General features: G+C 43.2%; 1 protein-coding gene across 2 annotated transcripts in view; it reads right to left on the bottom strand.

Annotated features, from left to right (window-relative positions):
- Positions 1-20,239, bottom strand: part of NPAS2 (neuronal PAS domain protein 2) — a 491,193-nt gene that overhangs the window by 121,943 nt on the left and 349,011 nt on the right. For both annotated transcript variants that reach the window (XM_085622764.1, XM_085622765.1), the window contains exon 11: positions 4,795-4,942. In XM_085622764.1, the coding sequence (XP_085478890.1) occupies positions 4,795-4,942 (148 nt within the window). The remainder of the gene's footprint in view (positions 1-4,794; positions 4,943-20,239) is intronic.

Genomic DNA, 20,239 nt, shown 5'->3' on the forward strand with positions numbered 1-20,239 from the left:
TAGGATAGTCTTTGTAACGAGACATTCTACCATGAATGGAAAGATCCACCATATCATCAACTCCAATTGGCACATCCTCAATGCCACTAAATCAAGAGAGAATGCCATTCCCAAACCCCTATATGCATATAGGAAAAATAAGAACCTAAAAGACCTCATGGTCCGTTCCCGAATGACGAATACCACCAAGCCCAAGATCCAGACATCACTTACAGGCCAGACCAGATCTGTAGGCAATTACAAATGCCTATCATGTGTAGCCTGTAAATTTGCGATAGAGACATCCACATTCACGTTCAACAAAATATATCTACAGTTGAAAACTTCAACCAATTGCAAAACGACTAACATCATCTACCTACTTTTGTGTCCGTGTGACAAAGGATACGTGGGTGAGACGGCACGATCCATGGCCACACGGCTCACAGAACATAGGTCGGCTATTCGCACTCAAAAAATCCAAGCGCCTCTCGTACGACACTACATGGAAGCACAACATAATGAGCACCAAATAAGATGGTTGATTTTAGAGAAAATCAACACCAACACAGGCATCGCCAGTACAAATATACGGAAATGCAGAGAGGTCTACTGGATTTTTTCCCTTAACACATACCAGAAGGGAATGAATAGTGACATTCCATGGGACCAAGTATTAAGATATAATACTTGATTCGATCACTCCTTTCAGTAAAAACCAGCAATTTTTGAAATCTTATGAGTAGGTCTTCTTTGACTATTTTCAGAAAGTTAGTATTCTGTTTCTCGTGATTATATATTTTCACTTACAATTATCCTTAGATTCGGTCATTTTTTAGAACCATTATCCTGACTTAGCAGCTACCCCCCACCTACAAGAGCACTTCACCCACTCTGTTTTTACAGTCCACATATATATAGGATGGTTCCACTTCACTATGAAACCTAACCATGAGTAAGACCACCATTCCTTTATTTCACCATTGCGGATTTTTTTATGGAACATCGGGCGTCAACCTATACTAACTCATATAGCACACCCATCTTAACCTTTCAAGATGGCGGCTATCTTACGACAAATAAATATATTCACACCTTGTTCCCCGGAATGCATGATTTTCTGGCACACCGATATATTCGGACAAACAGGCCTATATCTCTACACTGTAGAGTTATTTGTTTACATTGCCTGCATAGAGCCAGTATCATGCTCCCCTTTGATCGGTATATTCCACTCTATACGATCATACTTGGATCCACCACTCTAAGATGGCGGCTATCTTGGTACCCGCGAATATGATAATGAACACTACAACCGGATCTTACACTTAGGGTGGATTTCCATCCACTTCCGGTTCACCCAAGTACGACCTAGACCGCTTTTACCGCCACATAAATAGAACCGCAGTTGTCGGCACTACTGTGGCTACATCCGAGCACTCGGCGTCCCAGCTCATCAAGACGGACAGTGGGCCTCGAAAACGTAAGTAACATCGGAACTTTACCATGCCTACCATCAGTCCCCTTCAGCAGACAGCTCTCCTCAGCTCAGTCTGTTCATTCACTCTCTTGACCCCATGACCGGAGAATTAATATTCTCCTTTATTTTCATTCTTCCAGGGACTTTACCACAGTCAAGAGGATTAACTCATTTTTGCAGCCCACTCATAAATATAGGTAAGCATTGCATCTGTATACAACACTATATTTCCCTAACATAGTGAGAATAAATAGTTCAAGATACACACTTTTTTCTTTAGTATCCCAATATCACGTCGGCAGCCCTCCCACCCCAAGTGAACCGAACATCATAGCGTTTCAGATTCTCACTAAAGGTATAACTTTTTCTTTGAATATACATATCTGTTGGAACCAATGGCATGAGTAGTCTAACATGCTTTCTCTTGGTTCGTAGTACCTGCTATCTGTGATAATCTTTCAGTTTCGGATGTCCACCTCCATACACATATATGGAAGGATTTAGCACCATGTCACAACATTAAGGTATTACAACTTGTTAACCTAACAGTGACAATTGGCAAATTGGCACACCGACATGGTTTTCATTCAGAGCACTCATTTAACTGTTCGATCTGTTTAGGCAATTCGCTTCTATCCGTTTTGGACCCATACCTTGAGACAGACCATTGCACATCGGCACAACATTTCCTCTCTGGAGATATCGCCACCCTCTTGAGGTATCAGAAATTTTGATCTATAATCATTTTGTTGCTAGTTTGTGGTGCACATTCTCTTTCATCAACAATTACATCTTCTCCTTGGTTGGTGGAGGATACACATCTCCATTGCCCACCTTAACCTCATTATGAGTTACAGGGCAGACATACTCGACTTTTTGCTGATCAAATAATATCTCTTTGTTTTTCATCTTTTTGGTCTCACAGCTTTAAGAAATCTCACAAGGGTCTGGGCTATAAGGCATTATGTAATTGCGTTGTTTTTAGAACTGTACATAGTGGATGGACTATAAGGTCTCTTTTTAATAACTAATTCTATGATATTACTAGCACACAATTTTTAGTCTTGACTTTCTTTAATCAGAGACCAGCTAGTATAAACAGAACCTACCTACGGACTTTATCATTGATTGTGATTTGTATATATTTTGTTTAGGACAACGAAAGCACAGTTACATGGCATCCTGATGAAGGCTTCACAGCCGAAACGCGCGTAGGATGTAACATCGACTCAGCCATGACTATTTGAAATTGTAATCTGTTATTTTGTACAAATCTTTTGTAGAAACACACTTGAGCTTATATATCATGTTTGAATTTTGACTCATCTCAGAAAAAACAAGAAACATATGTTCTATTTTCTGTCTTTGTTTTGAACGTATCAAAATACATGAATATGATACGTAATCCCTTTATAATGTATATATAAAGTGACATAAATAAAATATACCTAATAATTTTGTATCTACTGGTGATATATTTATCCAATTTTGTCCGCTTTGTAGGTCTTTGTATTTTTAAACATTGTTCCTAAATTGTTTTGCAAACGAAGGACCCCATCCCCTGTACAATTTTAAATGGGATTCCGGACCTTGAAAAGGCCCCAGGGACCCTATCCCTATGGCCTGACTCACTGAAAGGACAGGAGTACATTTCCGGTACACAGTATTTTCCCTGCCCGTAAGCGCGTGGGCAGGGAACACTTAGCAGCTCCCCATGGCTGGAGCTTTAAAAATGCTCCCACTGGGTGGGGGCAGACATATGTTTTCCTGCCCACCCTCTCACGGGCAGGGAAACGCAGATTGCCTCCGTCTGGCTGAAGAATGAAAAAATGCCACTCCAGCTCTGCAGGAGCAATGACGGCTCCCAGTACATCCAGGATGGGTGCATGCAGGGCGCCAATGGGGCCACGTGTTTTGTGGGTGCCCCAGGTGGGCACCAGGAAACCTATTTGAGGCCCCCTGGGACCCTATTGACCCTGGGAGGGGGACAATGCGCCCGCCTCCCCTTAAAAAAGAAAGGACTAGGGGTTTAGGCCCCCTGTGGCCCATAGTGAGTCGGGGAGGGGGCTAGGCTCCCTCCTCCCCATGATAAAAAAGAAAGGCCGAGGGGGTGGGGTCTCTGGGGCTCTAAAGGCCGGGGAAGGGGGGCATGCACTTCCCTTCCCTAAATTAAAGTAAATGGCCCCAGGGGATGAGGTCCCTGGGGCTCTAAAGACTGGGGAGGAGGGGCGCGTGCCTCCCTCCCCTTTAAAAAATAAAAGGCCCCGGGGGATGGGTCCCTGGGGCCATAAAGGCTTGGGGATGGTGTCCACGTGCCCACTCCCTTAAAAATGAAAAGGCCCCAGGTGATGGGGTCCCTGGGGCTCTAAATTCTTGAGGAGGAGGGCAACGCATTATAGTTACGTCAGGGCATGAATTATAGTTAGGTGAGATAACTATAACTGGTGAATTTGAGTGCTTTTGTTAGTTTAAAATGGTATGTCATTTTCACCTTACTGCATCATCTCATTAACCTTTGTTGTTTTCAGTGAATATATATATATATACACACACACACACACACACGCACGCACACACGCACACACACACATATATATGCACATATATACACAATTGTAAGGGTAAGGAGGGGTAATTCAAAAAACTTTCAGAGTCACACCAAGGTGGTCACACAAATTTTTTTCTGACATACTTGAAGAAGTCTTACAGCAGGTCAGAGATAGTCAGAATGCGGTACTTGGAAGTGTACTCCTATCTTCCAAATACTCTCATTGTCCAAGTGGGATGGGGGCTGAGTCAAGAGAGAAAGAAAGGCAAAGCAAAAGAAAGCCACAGGGTGAAGGTATACAATGGATCTAGACTCATGGTGGGAAGGGGGGCAACTGAGAATCAAGTCGTAGAGTGGGGACTTGAGAGGTTAGAGTGGTCGGGTAGTGAATGAGAACATAAGGGGCACAGTCAAGAGGTGGAGGTAGGGGCCTGTTAGCAGGCAGAAAACCGACATGAGGGAACAGTTGAGCTGCAACAGTCATTCTAAACTTCAGAACCTCCCCCCATGTTCGTAGGAGGCACTGTGGGTGAAGGTCACAGACTGCGCTGATCAATAACTCTACATTTGGTACACTGAGTCCACAAATGTGACAGAGGTGGTGCCTCCACTATACCAGTATGATTGACAACCAATCCACCGAACTTTAAATTGGGCTCCAAAATGCAAAATACCATTAAGGACAGTACCTGTTTATCTCCATGATACAGGCTGCTTACTCCCCAGATACAGAACAATATTGCAGTTCACATCACAACATGACAAACACCAGAAAATTGCAACATACCTTACTACCGTGTGTGTGCATACAATGAACTCAGGCTTGGAGTTCCACTGGTGGTAGGTGATATAGTAGTGGGTCTGAAGCCAGATCCATTGCTGTCCTTTGGTCAGAAATCGATAGCAACAAGACTTCCCTTTTCCAAACTGCATCACTGTTAGTAGAAAATGGACACTGCATATAACAGATATTAAAAACAGGAAAAAGGATCTTATTGAACAATTCTCTATACCAATCAAATCACATATTACTAGTAAGCCAAAGCATACTTCAGAAGATACATATCTTTTGCTATTGAAGTCATGTTGGAGCACCCCAAACAATATTAATTTCAAGAGAAGTATATGGAGACAAAGTAGTACACACGGAAAGTAATAAGAACTGTGGGCATGGAGAAGGAAGGAAGGAAGAGGTTGTATTCTAAAGTTCAAACACAATTGAATCTTTGAGCGGTATGATGAGCATCAAATGTTTATAAATACATGCATAAGGTCAAGTACTATACTGTTGGTGAACCTTTTCCATTGTCACATTTCAACTATTTGTTGGTGCTCTCCTGTGTACATCTCATACCAGAATGATTAAAAAAAATACAAGCAAACATTCTGTCATAAAATGTGGGACTGACATCACGGCTCACAGTTTGAAATAAGCATAGGCAAAGCCAAGTAGTCTTGCTTTGCCTATGCTAGTAGTGGCTTAACCAATGCTTGTGTGGTGAAAGTGTGGTGCGTTGTTTACAGATACAAGTGATGCAACTTGGCAGCCACCTTGTGTCACATTATGTGAAGACCCAATGTATCGAAATGTGGTGGCCATTTTGGAATTTGGTTTTTCTATTTATTTTGGGTATACCTTTCCAAGAAGGCTGTCATGTTGCATCTACACAACATGTGATGCAAGGTAGCAGTCATCTTGGAACTTTACAACTATTGCTTAAAGTACAAAAAAATAGAATTCCGAGAAGGCCATTGGCTTTGGTAATGGTCACAACACAACTGTACACGTATTGGTGGTGGCGGTAAGCTGTAGGAAGAGCCTGAATGGACAACAGAGCACAAGAGTGGGGGGAGGAGCAACACAGAGAGGGGCCAATAAAGAACATGGGTTAGAGAGGGAGTAATAAAGAGCATGGGTTGGGGATGATATAGGGACTGTAGAACAAAGAGTGAAGGGGGTTGTAATGATAGGGACAAAGGGGAGTGATCAATTCCACAGGGAAGAAATACAAAGCAGGTACATGGACAAGAGAGAGGGAGAACAACCAGGAAAAACTAGACAACAGAGGAAGGGCAATGAGTTCCCACAGAGTGCTAAAAGTCACATGCTATTGAAAATTGGAAAGAAAAAAACAGTTGTCCCTGTCAGCTCTGGAAGGATACAACTCATTCATTCAAAAACCATGATAAAGCAGCAATGCTTAAGGGACAGGACAAACACAATAATAAAAAGGAAAGCCACTGAATCAGGAGCACAGACTTAAACTGGACAAGGAAGCCACCAAAAAAAGGAGCAAGCAGTAGACCCAAAGCCCACTCTAAGTATGTGTCACAGTATTGTATACAGTGGCATAGTTAGACCTTTTGCTGACCGTGGCAGACAGGGCGTTTGCTGCCCTGAAAACGGATGAGATAAGAGCTACGGGGGAAGGGAGATCCGCCGCCCCAAAACTCATGCCGCAGGGGGTGGACCGCCCCCTGCCTTGCTACACCACTGATTGTATACAATGCTGTCTGTGACAGAAAAGTAAAGCTGTCTTTAGTGAGACAGTAAACCAACCCCAGAATACAAGCACAATTGGATGTTAATTAAATGTTATCAATTCATTAAAAGTTTTAACCTCCCAAAAATAGATTATTCTTCATTATAATGATCCTATAGCACAGTGTACAATGTTCAACAAAGTTATTTCTACTTTTATCACAATCAGTCCAACAAAATAATGGAAAGAGATTACTTAAGGCCTCATGTAGCATTTTATTGGGTAGTCCACCGAAACCCTCATCCACCAGTTACGCAATGATCTGCCACAAAATGTAAAGTTCTCCACGATGCTAAAGAAAAGCTTTTGCTGAAAATTGTTTTTACTGAGAGGAAGGGAGCTCTTTATAAATAGAATAAAAAATAAATAAATTACAAAAATAAAATAAAGCTCTTTATGAGAAAATGTGTATTTTTTCCAACAGTGTGTAGCATTAGGCGACATTCTCTTGTTGGTTTTCCGAAAGAAACCCCCAAAGTGGGAGTTTGTTTCTCAAAAAACAAATAAGAATGTCTCCTACATGTTTAAAGTTTATTTTCCCAGGGTGTGTGGACATTATTGATTTTTATACCTATGTACGCCATGGCTTGCCAGGCATGAAAAAACTCAGTGCTGGAAGCCCTGCTCTCAATTGGTTGGGCATTCCTACAACAGGGACCAGGCGGTTTCCTGACTTGTTGCCTGTTGCAACAGGAGTGTGCAAATATCATCCATTTCTATTCTGGAGCACATCCACAAACTTGACAATCAGTAACATCTGCCAGGAGGTACTTAAGAATCCCAGAGACAAGCTTGCTCATGAAGCATTTCCCTTCAACATACACAGAAATAGAATCCTAGATTCCCCGCCGAGAGAGGGGCAACTTTTGCTATAATGCAGCTAGGGCATTCACCTTACCTAAATCTTTCAGGATTCACTCTGAGAAAGCGGTAGCATGGCCATGCTGGCCAGAGCCTGTTAAACCAGGGCTACATTTAGTTTTAGACCGTGATACCGGAAGCTGTTGCTAGAAGTCAGCTTTATTTCTTTATTTTTGGATGTGCTATTTCCCATAGTTACATTGGTATTGCCTATGAAAGGGGTGCTGCTAAATTCTAGGCTTTATAGAGACTTCCGATTACAATGCCAGGCAACATGGAAGGGTTACGGACAGACCATTATCCACTGGTAAAGAAAATCGAAAGGGAGTTTGAAGTGTGACCATAAAAGTCAAATTTAGATGGTGAGGGAAGGGAACGGCCCTGAATGTAGGGTGACCAGACGTCCCCGTTTTCCCAGGACGGTCCCCGTTTTTGGGGAAGTGTACCCGTGTCCCGACACTTTTCTCCAAGTGACTGAAATGTCCCTGATTTCAAACAGTGTCCCCGTTAAACACAGAAATGTCCCTGTTTTTCATTGTTCCGGTTGAGCATTCGCGCGCATGCTCTCTTTGCACTGTTTACGGCATGTGTCGTCACTGAGGTGAGCGCTGTAGCAAGAAGGGAAATCTTTTGAAGAGAGACATTTTACACGCAGCGCCACCTACGTCATCGTGCCAGCCAAAGTTTCTTCTTTGGATAAAACAATATTTCTTCATCCTGTAGCTTGTATTCATAGTCATACAAACTTTTCAGTAGCCCTTATGCATACCGTGCAAGGATTAATGCATTGCTCATTGCATGTTTTATTCATAACCAATTGATGCATGCTTTGTGTTCTCCATATCAAAGCTATGACTTGACCTTTTGACTGACCTTTCAGATCACGGCAAACTGTTTAGTTCGAAAGGACTTAAAATAGCAGGGTTAACGCCTGTGGGAGAGGCGAGCAGCGCTGCTCGAGCTTTTTGCTCAGGTCTTCACACTATTGCACTATGAGATGATACCAATGGCTAGAGTGCACTATACATACCCCAGTAAGGTAACATGACATCTCAGAAAAAACTACGCAAATGTGGGAGGACAGTGTGGTCGGCCAACCTTTGCCACCCTTAAGACCCTAAGGCAGTAATACATGGAGAGAAGTTTTTTTTTGTACATTGGTCCATGGCTGCCATTTGGCAATTTAGCATTCCGCAGTTTACCTCCCATGCTTTTCTGTCATGAGCAACTAAGCAACATTGGTGAGTTGTACTTTATGTGGTGCTGACGTGCAGCTATAGAAACGAGCATTGATAAAGCTAGTAAATCTGGCGTTTGCTAGCCTGTGTTGTTTTATTGATTTTTGGCAAATATATGCTATAGTCCTTAAAAGTGTAAATGTAATAAAAAGTACTAATGCTGCTGTGTGAAGGAGAGGGTTGCCAATAAAAGACCGCGGATTTGTTGTCTGTAATGCCTCATCTCGGTCTGTGGAGGGAGCTGTAATTGTAGTCCCTTTTCTATGTCTATGACAGCTGTCAAATAGTCCTACTTTTATGTCGATGGTTACTGCAAACCATAGTCCTACTTCTATGTCTATGACCTGTCCCCATTTTTAGGTCGAGGACTACCGGTCTGCCGAAGGCAGAACCGGAAGTCGGAAGATTTAATGTTTCCTAGAGTGGCTATTTAGCCCGCCTCTCTTTTTGCTTCTCCTCCATTGGCTGGCTTCCTAAACGGAGGCCCGCCATTGGAGGAGAGAGCCGTCCCTCCAAATAGGCTCCGTCTTTTTCAGATTCGGGGGCGTGTTCCTTGCTGTTCTTTCCACTTTTTAGCCATGCCCTTTTAGAACAGCAGGAACACGCCCCCGAATCCGAAAAAGTTACGATTCTTCCAGCCGCCATTGTTTTGCTGTTCTCTAGCTGTGACGATTGTTCTCTGGCTGTGAGGATCTTTTTTTGCTGTTGTGCGTTATTTGTAAGGTATTTTCCTTGTTTGTTTGTCTCGTCTGCCATCGATGATCGTTTTGCTTTTCTCTTTCCATTCCAGCTTTAGCAAAGTCAGCCGTCTGTTTACTTTTGCATTGCGGTTTCACTTTTGCGCGATGCGTGTTGCTCTGACTTGTCATTGATAATGGTGTTGCTGGGACCCGTGTGTTGACGTGTTTGTTCCTGCTTGCCTTGTGTTGTTGTTTGCCATGGCTTTGTACGTTCGACGGGTATGCGTGGATTTTTCGTCTTGTCACTCGTCTCGTTTCTAGGTAAAGTATTTTCACTTAAAATTATGTCCGCAATTTGTTTGTGGCCCGTGTCTTTGTGTCTAGGTTCATGGGCGTTGGGGATATCTTCACGGAAGGTATAGAAGGCCAAAACGGACTGGGACTCTACGCCGTTAACTGCAATACTTGCACCACTCCTAGTGAGCTCCGGGTTGAGAAACAGCACATACAGTCATCAAGAACTAACCGAGCGTGGTAACTTCTTCGCAGTGCCAGGTACGGTTCAGTTTACACGCCTTCTCTATAAACGAGACCGGTTATTTTCACAAAAAGATTGTACAGCCATTGAACCATTTAATTTTTGATTCTCACGTGCGCCAGTTGGCGACCGTACTGTAGCTCAGACTAGGGAGGATTTTTCCCGCTCCAATACAGATCGTAAGGTTACTTCACAAAATGTGTCTCATTATAACCTCAGTGCCTAAAACCCCGTGATGTTGACTACTGGGACCTTTCAAAAGACAGCAACCAAACCTCAACTCATACCACAGCAGTACCCGGTTTAAACAATTATTGGAAAAGCAGGAAGGTCTGCCTCTAAGGCTCTAAAATATGGAAACAACATTTGTGCATGCCCACATTTGCATGTGCTACCTCGTTAAAGCCAGACCTACCGGCATGGTTAAAGATTTTTGGGTGTGAAAACAGACAATGGATAAGAGATGGATGGAGAACACAATGGGAACATTCATAACCGGAAAAACAATGGAAATAAACATATCTGTAAAGTGAATAACAAAAACTTAAGAGGAGAAGAGTCTATGGGGAAAAAGCAGACAGGGGAAACACATATGCGTTCCGATTAAAGGATTTTATAAAAGCCCGCTGTAGTGAAAAAGGAGAAGAAAGAGAATTGTTTTCACTGTACAATGCATTATGAAAGAAAGAATTTAAATGATTCAGTGTGTTTTTGAGATATCAAATAACCCCTTCTCCATCACTATCTCACTGCTTCACTACATCACACTCAGTTTCTATATTAATACGTCACAACATTCCTCACTACCTCAAACTCTCTTTCACTACCTCAATCTTTCTCAAGCTCACAACAACACTCACTGTTTCTATCTCACTACGTCTGAAAATAGCTCTCACTATTACTAAATCACTCTATCACAACCTCACTCTCTCACACTACATAACTCTATACATCACTACTCCCCTCTATTTAACTACCTCACTATCTTAGTACTTTGCTCTCCAAAAAAAAAAAACCATCACTCTCTCAATCTCTATATCACAAGTTCAATCTCTCTCACTCACTACATCACTCTTTCTATCTCACTAACTCACTTTACCTATTTATGTCACTACCTCTCTCACTATCTCACTACATCACAACATCACTCCATGCTTATATATCACTACCACACAACGTCTCTCTCCCTCTACCTCACTCTTTCACTAACTCACTCTCTTACTACCTCACTCTACATCTCACTCCCTCAGTCTATCTACCGCGCTCTCTATCACTACCTCACTCTATCTACCTCGCTCTCTCTCACTACCTCAATCACTTTCAATACCTCACTCTCTCTCTGCTAATGCAATATATATCACATATACAAAAAAAATCATGGAAAGAAAAAGGACAATGCCATTTAGTTAGGGATACAATAATGAAACAAAATTAATGAGCAATACCAAAAGCTCTACCTATAATATTGCCGAGACCATTGCATTGTAAATGCTTGTTTGTTTTGAGAATCTGGTCACCCTACCTGAATGAGAAAAAAACCGTATGAGTAATAGAAAGTAACAATTGTCCTGTGATAAAGCCATTTCTGCACGGAAAGCCAGCTTTATAGAATAGGAAATTACAGCTTTGGAAATATAACAAACGTTAGAGGAATTGATTGTCAGAACTGATCCAGCAGGGGAACGTGCTCAGAAACAATGGCACGCTGTTCGATGGGGCTAGAGATAGTTTGATAATAAAAAAAAAAAAACTAAGAACCTGATGTTCTAATCTTGGATCAGAAGCAGATGCATTTTTGTGCAACATCTACGATGCAACGCAACATTATTTTCACACAGCAACATATGCACTAATCCACCAGAGAGGAAACATGTAGTTCGATAAGATTTGCAGAATGGATCATCATTAATATTAATGAGGCAGGGATTACGTTTGCAAATCTTTTTGGATGCCTGAAATGCAGGGATGGATGGAGGCCTGTGAGGAACAGCTGATTTCCATTCCTGCGTTCTCAATCACAGAATGCAAGCGTGGCACAACGCTTCCCCTTAAAGGGACAGGAGCCGCTTTGTACAAACCAGCCTGCTATCTTGTGAATGGTCCCTGGAGGGTGGGGGGAGGGGAGGTCAGTAAACTGCAGTCGCTCTGTATGCTCTGCCCAGTGGTACCAGCTGTAATTCGAAGTGGAAGCCCTCCATCACCGACAGTTTCCACTTTGTGAGTCCCCACCCCCTGGTTTCACAGGTCAGTAGCCTGTCAATAGTTTACATCCGCAAATATGGTTCCTAATGTTTGATACATGCTGTTGGGATTCTCAAAGAAGGATTGACGTCTCTTCCGTGCACCTCAATCCTTGTAAATTGCAATGAGCCACAGTGTGTACATTGTGAGTCAAACCCCATTTCCGACTCGTAATGTACATTTACATAATACGAATGTCCAATTTTGCGATTGAAAAGTCTACAATTTTGTGAGAAGCAGGCAGGGCATTGGCTGAAAGAGTTTTATACATCGATACCCAGGGCCTTATAATCATCATTCAGTCAAAGGGATAATGAATCTTCCGACTTTGACCAACATTGAACAAGATCTCTGAAGGACCAAGCAACTACGCCTACTGAAGCTACGTGTGAAGAGATAAACAAACATTTTGCAAGGGTCAAGAACTTAGAGGCTTTTGAAATTCAAACAGCGAACGAATATATGTCGTTACTACGCATTCCGTTGCAACGCATGCCTTTACCACGCATGCGTTACAACGGAATGTGTTTTCCACGCTTTGCCGTTACCTCGATTTTACCTTTACTTCGTTTTTTCTTTTTTGGGGGGGGAGACCCCCCAAGCCCCCTTTCTTCTTTTTTTTCCTTTTTCCACAGGTCTCCGCCGACACTGAAAACGGACTGATGCTTTTTTTCGGATTAGGATGACGTTGTTCCGTGATGACGTTGCTTGCGAGGTGAAGATGGTCGTTGAAGCATTACGCGCTGTGAAGACGTTTACGAGGTAAGTGTATCGTTGTAAACGTAATGCGTGGAAAATGCTTCCTGGTAAAGGCTGTTTCCCACAGCGAACCACCCTGCATGAGCGAACATGAGCTTTTGCTCGGAAATGGCAGTCATATTATATCTTTTTGCCAGAATCTTCCAACCCAAGAGAGAGATGAGTCAAAACTAGTGAGTTACAGAGGTGCCCTTGAAGCAGAAAATCCCCAAAAGGATCCAGTAGTCATTTCTAGAGCTGTTATTCGAGATCCAGCGCCTCTCCAGTCAGAGAAGACCACCTATGACATCCTAAAGTGCATGAGTGAACCCAGTGTCAGCTCCCATCAGTGCCTTCACTAACCAGAAGATACCACAGGCATATAGTCTATTAAGATCATGCCTGAAGTTCCAGTTTTTGTGGAGGGACAATGGACTAGAACTTTATTTTACACTTGCATGTTCGACAACGGGTGGTGGTGGGTGACATCCAGACCTGTTTGTCTGGTACTCCATTGTTTGTGGCCCCACACTCCTGCTACAAATTATATTCAAATAACAGAAAAGAAGGCTTAGCCGGTTACTTCGTGATACAGGTGGCGTGACTGTGCCACCAAATACTGTGTCTTCTCTTTACCCAGGATTTAAAAAAAAAAATCCAATTGCAAGATGTGCCTTGCAGTACAAACCAGAGACGGGCCCCGTAAAAGTTTTTACTGTGGCCTCACAATAGAGTTGGACAGGCCTGGACACTTGTTTGCAAGTTACCATAATCCCACTGTATATGGAAAACCCCTGACACATTTCAAAGTTGAACCCCTTTCACCAGAGTGTGTTACCCATGTAGCTATCTAGAGTGTGCAAGTGTATTCCTGCCTAAAGCACATGGAGTCATATGGGTAAATCAAGAATAATTAACAATGGCACTCATATGTCATAAATCATGCATTAGTGATGGAGCTCAATACTTGAAGGAAGCAAACACTGGCTGAATGCTTTGTTTCTCTTGCATGTTAGATCTGGTTGAATGGTTGGAGAGGGACCAGTCAGAAGTATACGTATGTGTTCATCACCTCACTCCAGACCATTGCTGACACTGCCTTCAATTGTGACATTGTTTTAGACCTTTTGGTGTACGTACGGTCTAGAAATGACCCATAATATAACATACCTATAAACCATTGTCTAATAGTTCAATGGAAGTAAACAAGACTACAAAACTGCGAATCCATAATTAGGCTTTCACATTAACAACTTGGTTAAGGTGGTCACCCTGCACATGTACTGAAGCATATGTCAAGAATGCTCCACTGAAGCCACGGGCACCTTGGACAACAGGAGACATCCCTTTAACTTGGAACAGACCAATCACCATGATTCTATGTAATAGGTTTAGTCACTTTATCAACAAGCATTGAAAATGCAATAGGTCTCGCCTTTGATTAAGTTAAAGCCATTTGCTTTGCTAATGGTATTATATAGCAAAGCAAATGGCTTTAACATAATAAAAGGCGAGACCTATTGCATTTTTAATGCTTGTTTCAGTTGAAATCTGCCAAATACACTGTAGATGTGGCAAACCTGTGCAGAAAACCTTGGTGCTGCTGAACTGTGATGGCTGCAGCCGCAGCTACACGGGATAAGACAACGTGTTATGAAGCAACTTGGAACCTTCCCTATAAGTTAATTCTTTGTACAGCCTTCAATTCAGCAGAGCTGCTATTAAATAGAAGTACGCCAATAAAGGCTAGCTGTATTGCTAATTTGCTAAATAACCAATGCAGTTCTGCCTACTCCCGAACAACGTTTCTATACAGCGTTCTCCTACCTGGAAAAAGTCGAATATTTTTTTTTTTTTTTTAAAACCACACCCGTAACACTAAAAAAGGGTCTAAAGTCAGTAGGAAATAAAATCTCAGCTTTTTGTAGTAATGAAAAATGACTCTGACCCTTGGACGGGGTGCACCACAACAGGCACCAAGAAAAGTAAAGAACGAAGGACATTATCGGACCATGAACAATGAGATGGTCCCATGCACGACAATGACTAACCTCATCCGCGGCGCAAATTAAAGTTTTATTTTTTCTTCAATACAGATGCTAGTTCTTTAAGGGGGGGGAGCTATAAAAGTAAAAAAAGTATTCCACCATAACGAACTTTGAAGTACCCCTCTCAGATGACACATCTTGAGTCCTTTAACAATTCGCTACTGTCGATTTGAAAGACTACTACTAGTACACCATGCAAACGCCACTGACAACGTTTGAAACCGCATATTATCACTAGTTAGGCAGAGCTCCCTCGAGTTGTCCATTGGAGAAGAATGAAACTTGTGGCAGCCAACAGCATAAAAGCTACCGAGACTCTAGCACATCAGACTGGTTCATAATGATTCTCAAGCGAACACTTCATCAGCTCCCTGCGAAATGGTGTACCCTTTCGGAATCACCATCTTGCACTTGCCAGCCCCCTCTCAGCCACGCCGGACAGATCCTCACCTTTAGATCCGCCATGGCTGCCTGCGCACTGGGAAAGAGACCGCCGTAGCGCACGGGGTTTCTTAAGCAACGTGCCAGGGGCGCAGCCGGAACTGATGTCACTACAAACGTTCCACTACCATCTACTAACTCCGTTGCCATCTTCGATTGATTTGCAGTTTGCCCACTTTAGGGGAATGACGAGCAGTAATAACGAACTGAGCTTCAAAAGTCCTTCAAAGACGACCATTATCACTTCTTAAGGGAAGTTGTTTTTTTATTTATTTCACACACTCGTTACTAAGTATTTTCAAATATAACTTTCGTGCCTCCTAGAGTAATACCTAACATTTTCAGACACAGAACGCGAAAAGGTGATATATGTTTAGGGAGAACCCTTAAGAACATACATACCACAAAAGGTAGATTGACTATATATAGTTTAAACTATGAATACTTATTTGAGGAAACAAGAACAAGGCAGAGCAACGCGGTCCCGAAAGTGAAAGAGGACCCCGCTGCAGCCGATCTCTTGTCTTTATGGGGCCATATGTTTGAAAACATGGCCCCATAAAGATAAGAAAAGCCTTTACTACAAACGTAAAGCAACCGAGCCAGTCCAACTGGGACGGCTGTAAAAGAGAAAAGTGTACGTCACTAGATGCTCTTTTCCAATGTCTGGCCACCGTTTAGCATAAACGGTGACGCCAGCCAATGGAAAAGAGGGGCGGGACTTAAAGCCCACTAGAGAAATCTACCCTCACTCATTAAATCTCGCCAGCGAGACTGCGCATGTCTGCGCAGTCTACGCCAGGCGAGACCTAAAAAGGGCCTGTAATAGGAAATGTAAAATACAGAAACTGATAACTTACGACTAGGCGTTCTTGTGAAGAAAGTTCTTGTCAGTGTGGCCAACAGAATTGATTTAAATATTTATTTGATTGACCTTCTGTAGCATTTTAACAACTAAGGGGGTGATTACGATGACGGACGGACTTAAGTCCATCTGCCATCGTCCCGGGGTTTGGGACCGCCCGCCTATATGGCGGCGGTCCCGCACAACATATTACAATGCGGCCCCTACCACGGCGGTTGCAAAAGGCATTATTAACATTGCCGCGGGTGCTGGCACCCTCCGCAATGTTAATAAGGCATTTTGTGCATTTCTCGGCACTACGTGGCAGGTACCAAGCGGTGCCTGCCACCTGGTGCAGGGAACTGTAGGGGGGCACCATAGGAGCCCCCCAATTGCAAAATGCACATGCTCCTGCACAATGGGGGCCCGCAATGGGCCCCCAAAGTACATCCCCACCAGCCTGACAAGCTGGCTGGGATGCAGCATCCAAATCTGGTGGACAGTACCTGCTAGGCACTGCCACCATTTTGTGGATGCGGGGTGGGTCCAACAGGCAATTGTAATGATTACCTCTGTCGGACCCATGGCAGACGGGCTTTCCGTCCGCCAGGCACACCGCCCACAATCCTGATATGGCGGGTGGAAAAAGGCCTTACAATGGCGGTGAATCCGCCACCGGCAGCGTGCTGGTGGTGGGTAAACTGCCATCGTAATCACCCCCTAAGTACCGAACAGCTGTTAAATTCCTTAGCATACGTACGGTTTAAGTTTGTGCCACTAGATGGCACTAATGAATAAAGGTTGGCTTTATTCTAACCTTTCCTATGTTTCCAGCTTGACCAACTTTTACTCTCGAAAAATCTTGTATTGTGATCGTATTTATATATATCTTCGTATCCTTGAGAAGGACCTGAAGCACTTGTACAAATGGGTAGGTAGCACGGCACTTCATGGGAGTGGTTCAGATCTAAGACTGTGGTTCTGTCATGTGTCAACATTTTGAAATTAAGAAGAGGGAGATTTTGAAAAAATATTCGGTGGACTGTATTTTCCCGATAGACTTTCATTGAAAAAGAGGCAATTTCAAGCTAGGAATGCCAAAATAAAGCTGTTTTTGTCATAAAAAATCAGCAGCCTCATGTTTGAATTTTGTTGGAATGTATAGTAACATTTTAAAGGCGTCCATGAAGACAAGAGTTGAGTTTATATTGAGCTTTGTTGCTTTGCCTTGCATCAGCCTCCCGTCATTTAGGGTGGAGTGGCTTTTGAAATGCATGACTGATTGTCAGGTTGAGCAAAGGTCACTATGGCAGTCACCATGTCAGGGTCAGGCAGCTAGGCACTTCACATATGCAAAATGTGCTTGAGCTAAGCTTTCCCGGGCTGAAAATGTTACACCCATGAGGGCATGACCTCATCAACCCGGCAAAGTCTTTCGATTGCTTCCCCTAATAACAAGAGGGACTGTCACTGAATGCCTCAAACCTGGGTGTTAAGCCCTGAAGTTCCCAGAGCTGACTGTCTATCATGGCACTTCATCATAGAGTGGGGTGGGATCAGCAACTCTCACAGACCCCGACCTACTCTGTGAGGAGGTAGGGAAGGTTCTCCTCTCATTGGCTGACCCATAACAAGGTCAGTCAATGAGGGGAGGCAGCGGGATCTTATGGCAGTCCCTTACTTTCAGAAAGCTTCCAGGAACCACTGAGGCTTTTCTGGTTCTCCCCCTGCCACCTGATGTTCGCTGCGGCGGCCAGTAAGTCCTTGTTGAATGCAGCTGCCCGTGGCACAAGCAGTGTGCCCTTGTAAGAGGGCGACCACCTTACTGTCGAATTCTGGCACATCCACCGTGCTCCACTTACTGGGACTCCCCATGGAAATCCCCTATGCTTGGTGCTTTGCAGCGTAATTTCATGCACGCAAGGGGCTGGGGTCAGGTACTTATACCTGCCCCTCACCCACAGGCCGTCCTCTTTGTTCCCCCGCTGGACACACTGTCACCCTCCCTACCGCATACCCAGCATTCCGATGGGATAGCCAAGCAATGTACTGAACGTGTTAATGTGTTAATTTGTATTGCAGGAAGAGTTACAGGGCGAACCAGAGGCTGATTGGTACAAAGGGGTAGCATCTCAATGAGCACAGCAGTGGTGCTCTATGCCAAACCCCAGGAGTCTTTACGGCAGGACCCTGGATGGGAACTTCAGTGGACCACTAGTCCTTCGGGCGGTTGTAAGCCTGAGCAACCGGGGCTTTGCCTTGCAACGTTCCGCCCCTAAAAAGGCGTGAGTAAAGCCATGGACTGGTGGTCCACGGTATTTAAGGGGAAAAATCCCTAGATAAAATTGTAGCACCGATTGGGTTGGCCACAGGGCCATTTGGCTCATCAGGCAGATGGGCAGTTTAGGTTACTCTTCGCAGCCTGCCCTTGGATCACCCGTAAGTTAACCCACCACAATGGAATGCTTCATGTATGAAATAAACCTGCAACAATCTCTTTTCCAACTAACCCTGTGTGGCGAGATTATTTATTGCAGTGTGTACTAAGTACCTTACTATGCTTTGGGAGAGGGTGCCTGATATCGGCACTATGTTGGGTGCATGTGTGAATGTATGAACATGTGTGTATGTGCGCATGAGTGCTGCGAATGTGTGTCTGCATGTGTATGTGTGTGCTTGGTAATGGATGGGTGTTAGTAAGTGTGCATGTGGATGAGTGAATGTGTGTACTTTTGTGGGAGAGAGTGTTCGTGTTTGTGCCAGCCCCACTATTACTGAACATTGAGGGGTGCCACTGATGCCTTGACGTGATTTGATGTGAAAAAGAATGAGAGATGGGATGCTTAAGTATTAGATGCTGGTGTGTCATTGCACAGAGATGTGTGAGTTTAGTATAGGCTACATAGGAAGTGTTTTGAAGTTAGGCATGCATAGCACAAAATCATCAAACTGCTTTGCACAAAACATGTAGCTGTGCAAACTAATTAGTATTGGAGAAAGCTGTAAGAATAGATGCTATCACACATGCTGAAACATACCATCTTTGGTGTGATCTACATCATACAGTTTAAATCACATTGAACGTGGGTGTGTCACAGAGCCCAGAGGTGAAGGGTACCGACCAGTGGCAGCTCTCCGAGGGAGTGCTGTGGGTGGTGAGGCGGGGCAGGGAAGGGGCAGGGTGGGGGTAGTAAACTCCGGCATACGGCGGTACGGAGTTAAGTAAATAAATAAAACAATTTACATTGTGCGCAAGTTAATATATGTGTTACATTTTTATTTTAATTACATTTTGCGTTTTTAAGTTCCTTAGCGGGTTGTGGGCTTATAGGGGACTAGGGTGGGAAGCAATTGAATTATAATAAATTAATGATTATTTTTTTATGTATTAATATTTATTTAATTGAGATTTTATAGTGCTAATTGTGGGAAGTAATTTATTATTAATTAATTATTAGTTGGTTGTCAATAAATCGTAATTAATTATGGTAATTGTGTAATTTTTTTAGGTGCGGTTTGTGGGGTTTATAGGGGTAAAGGGGGGGAAGTAATTTATTTTTAACTAATTAATAATAAGTTGTTAATTAATATTAATTAATTGAAATTTAAATATGGAAATTTTGTAATTAATTGTAGGTGTGGGTTGTGGGGTTTATAGAGGTAAAGGGTGGGAAGTAATTTATGTTTAATTAATTCATAATTAGCTAATCATTAATATTAATTAATGAATTGATCTTTAATTAGGGTAATTTTTTATTTTTTTATGTGCGTTTTACTTTTACAGGGGTAAAGGGTGGGGAGTAAATTAATTTTACCTACTTTATAATTTGTTGTTAAATACTATTAGTTCGGGGGACGCCCAAACAAGAAGCCGCACCAGAACTTTCCCGTTTGGTTGGGGGACTCTATCCCCCAGTGACGCCCGCGCCAGGATGCGCCCGCCAGCCACGTCACCAACAGTGCGCCGGTGGTGCATAAACTCATCCTTGGGCCACCGCAGCGCGGGACGGCCGAACAAGAAGCCACACCAGCACTTTCCCGTTTGGTTGGTGGACTCCAT

This window comes from Triturus cristatus, chromosome 8 (assembly GCF_964204655.1).
Source record: "Triturus cristatus chromosome 8, aTriCri1.1, whole genome shotgun sequence".
NCBI classification, from domain to species: domain Eukaryota; kingdom Metazoa; phylum Chordata; class Amphibia; order Caudata; family Salamandridae; genus Triturus; species Triturus cristatus.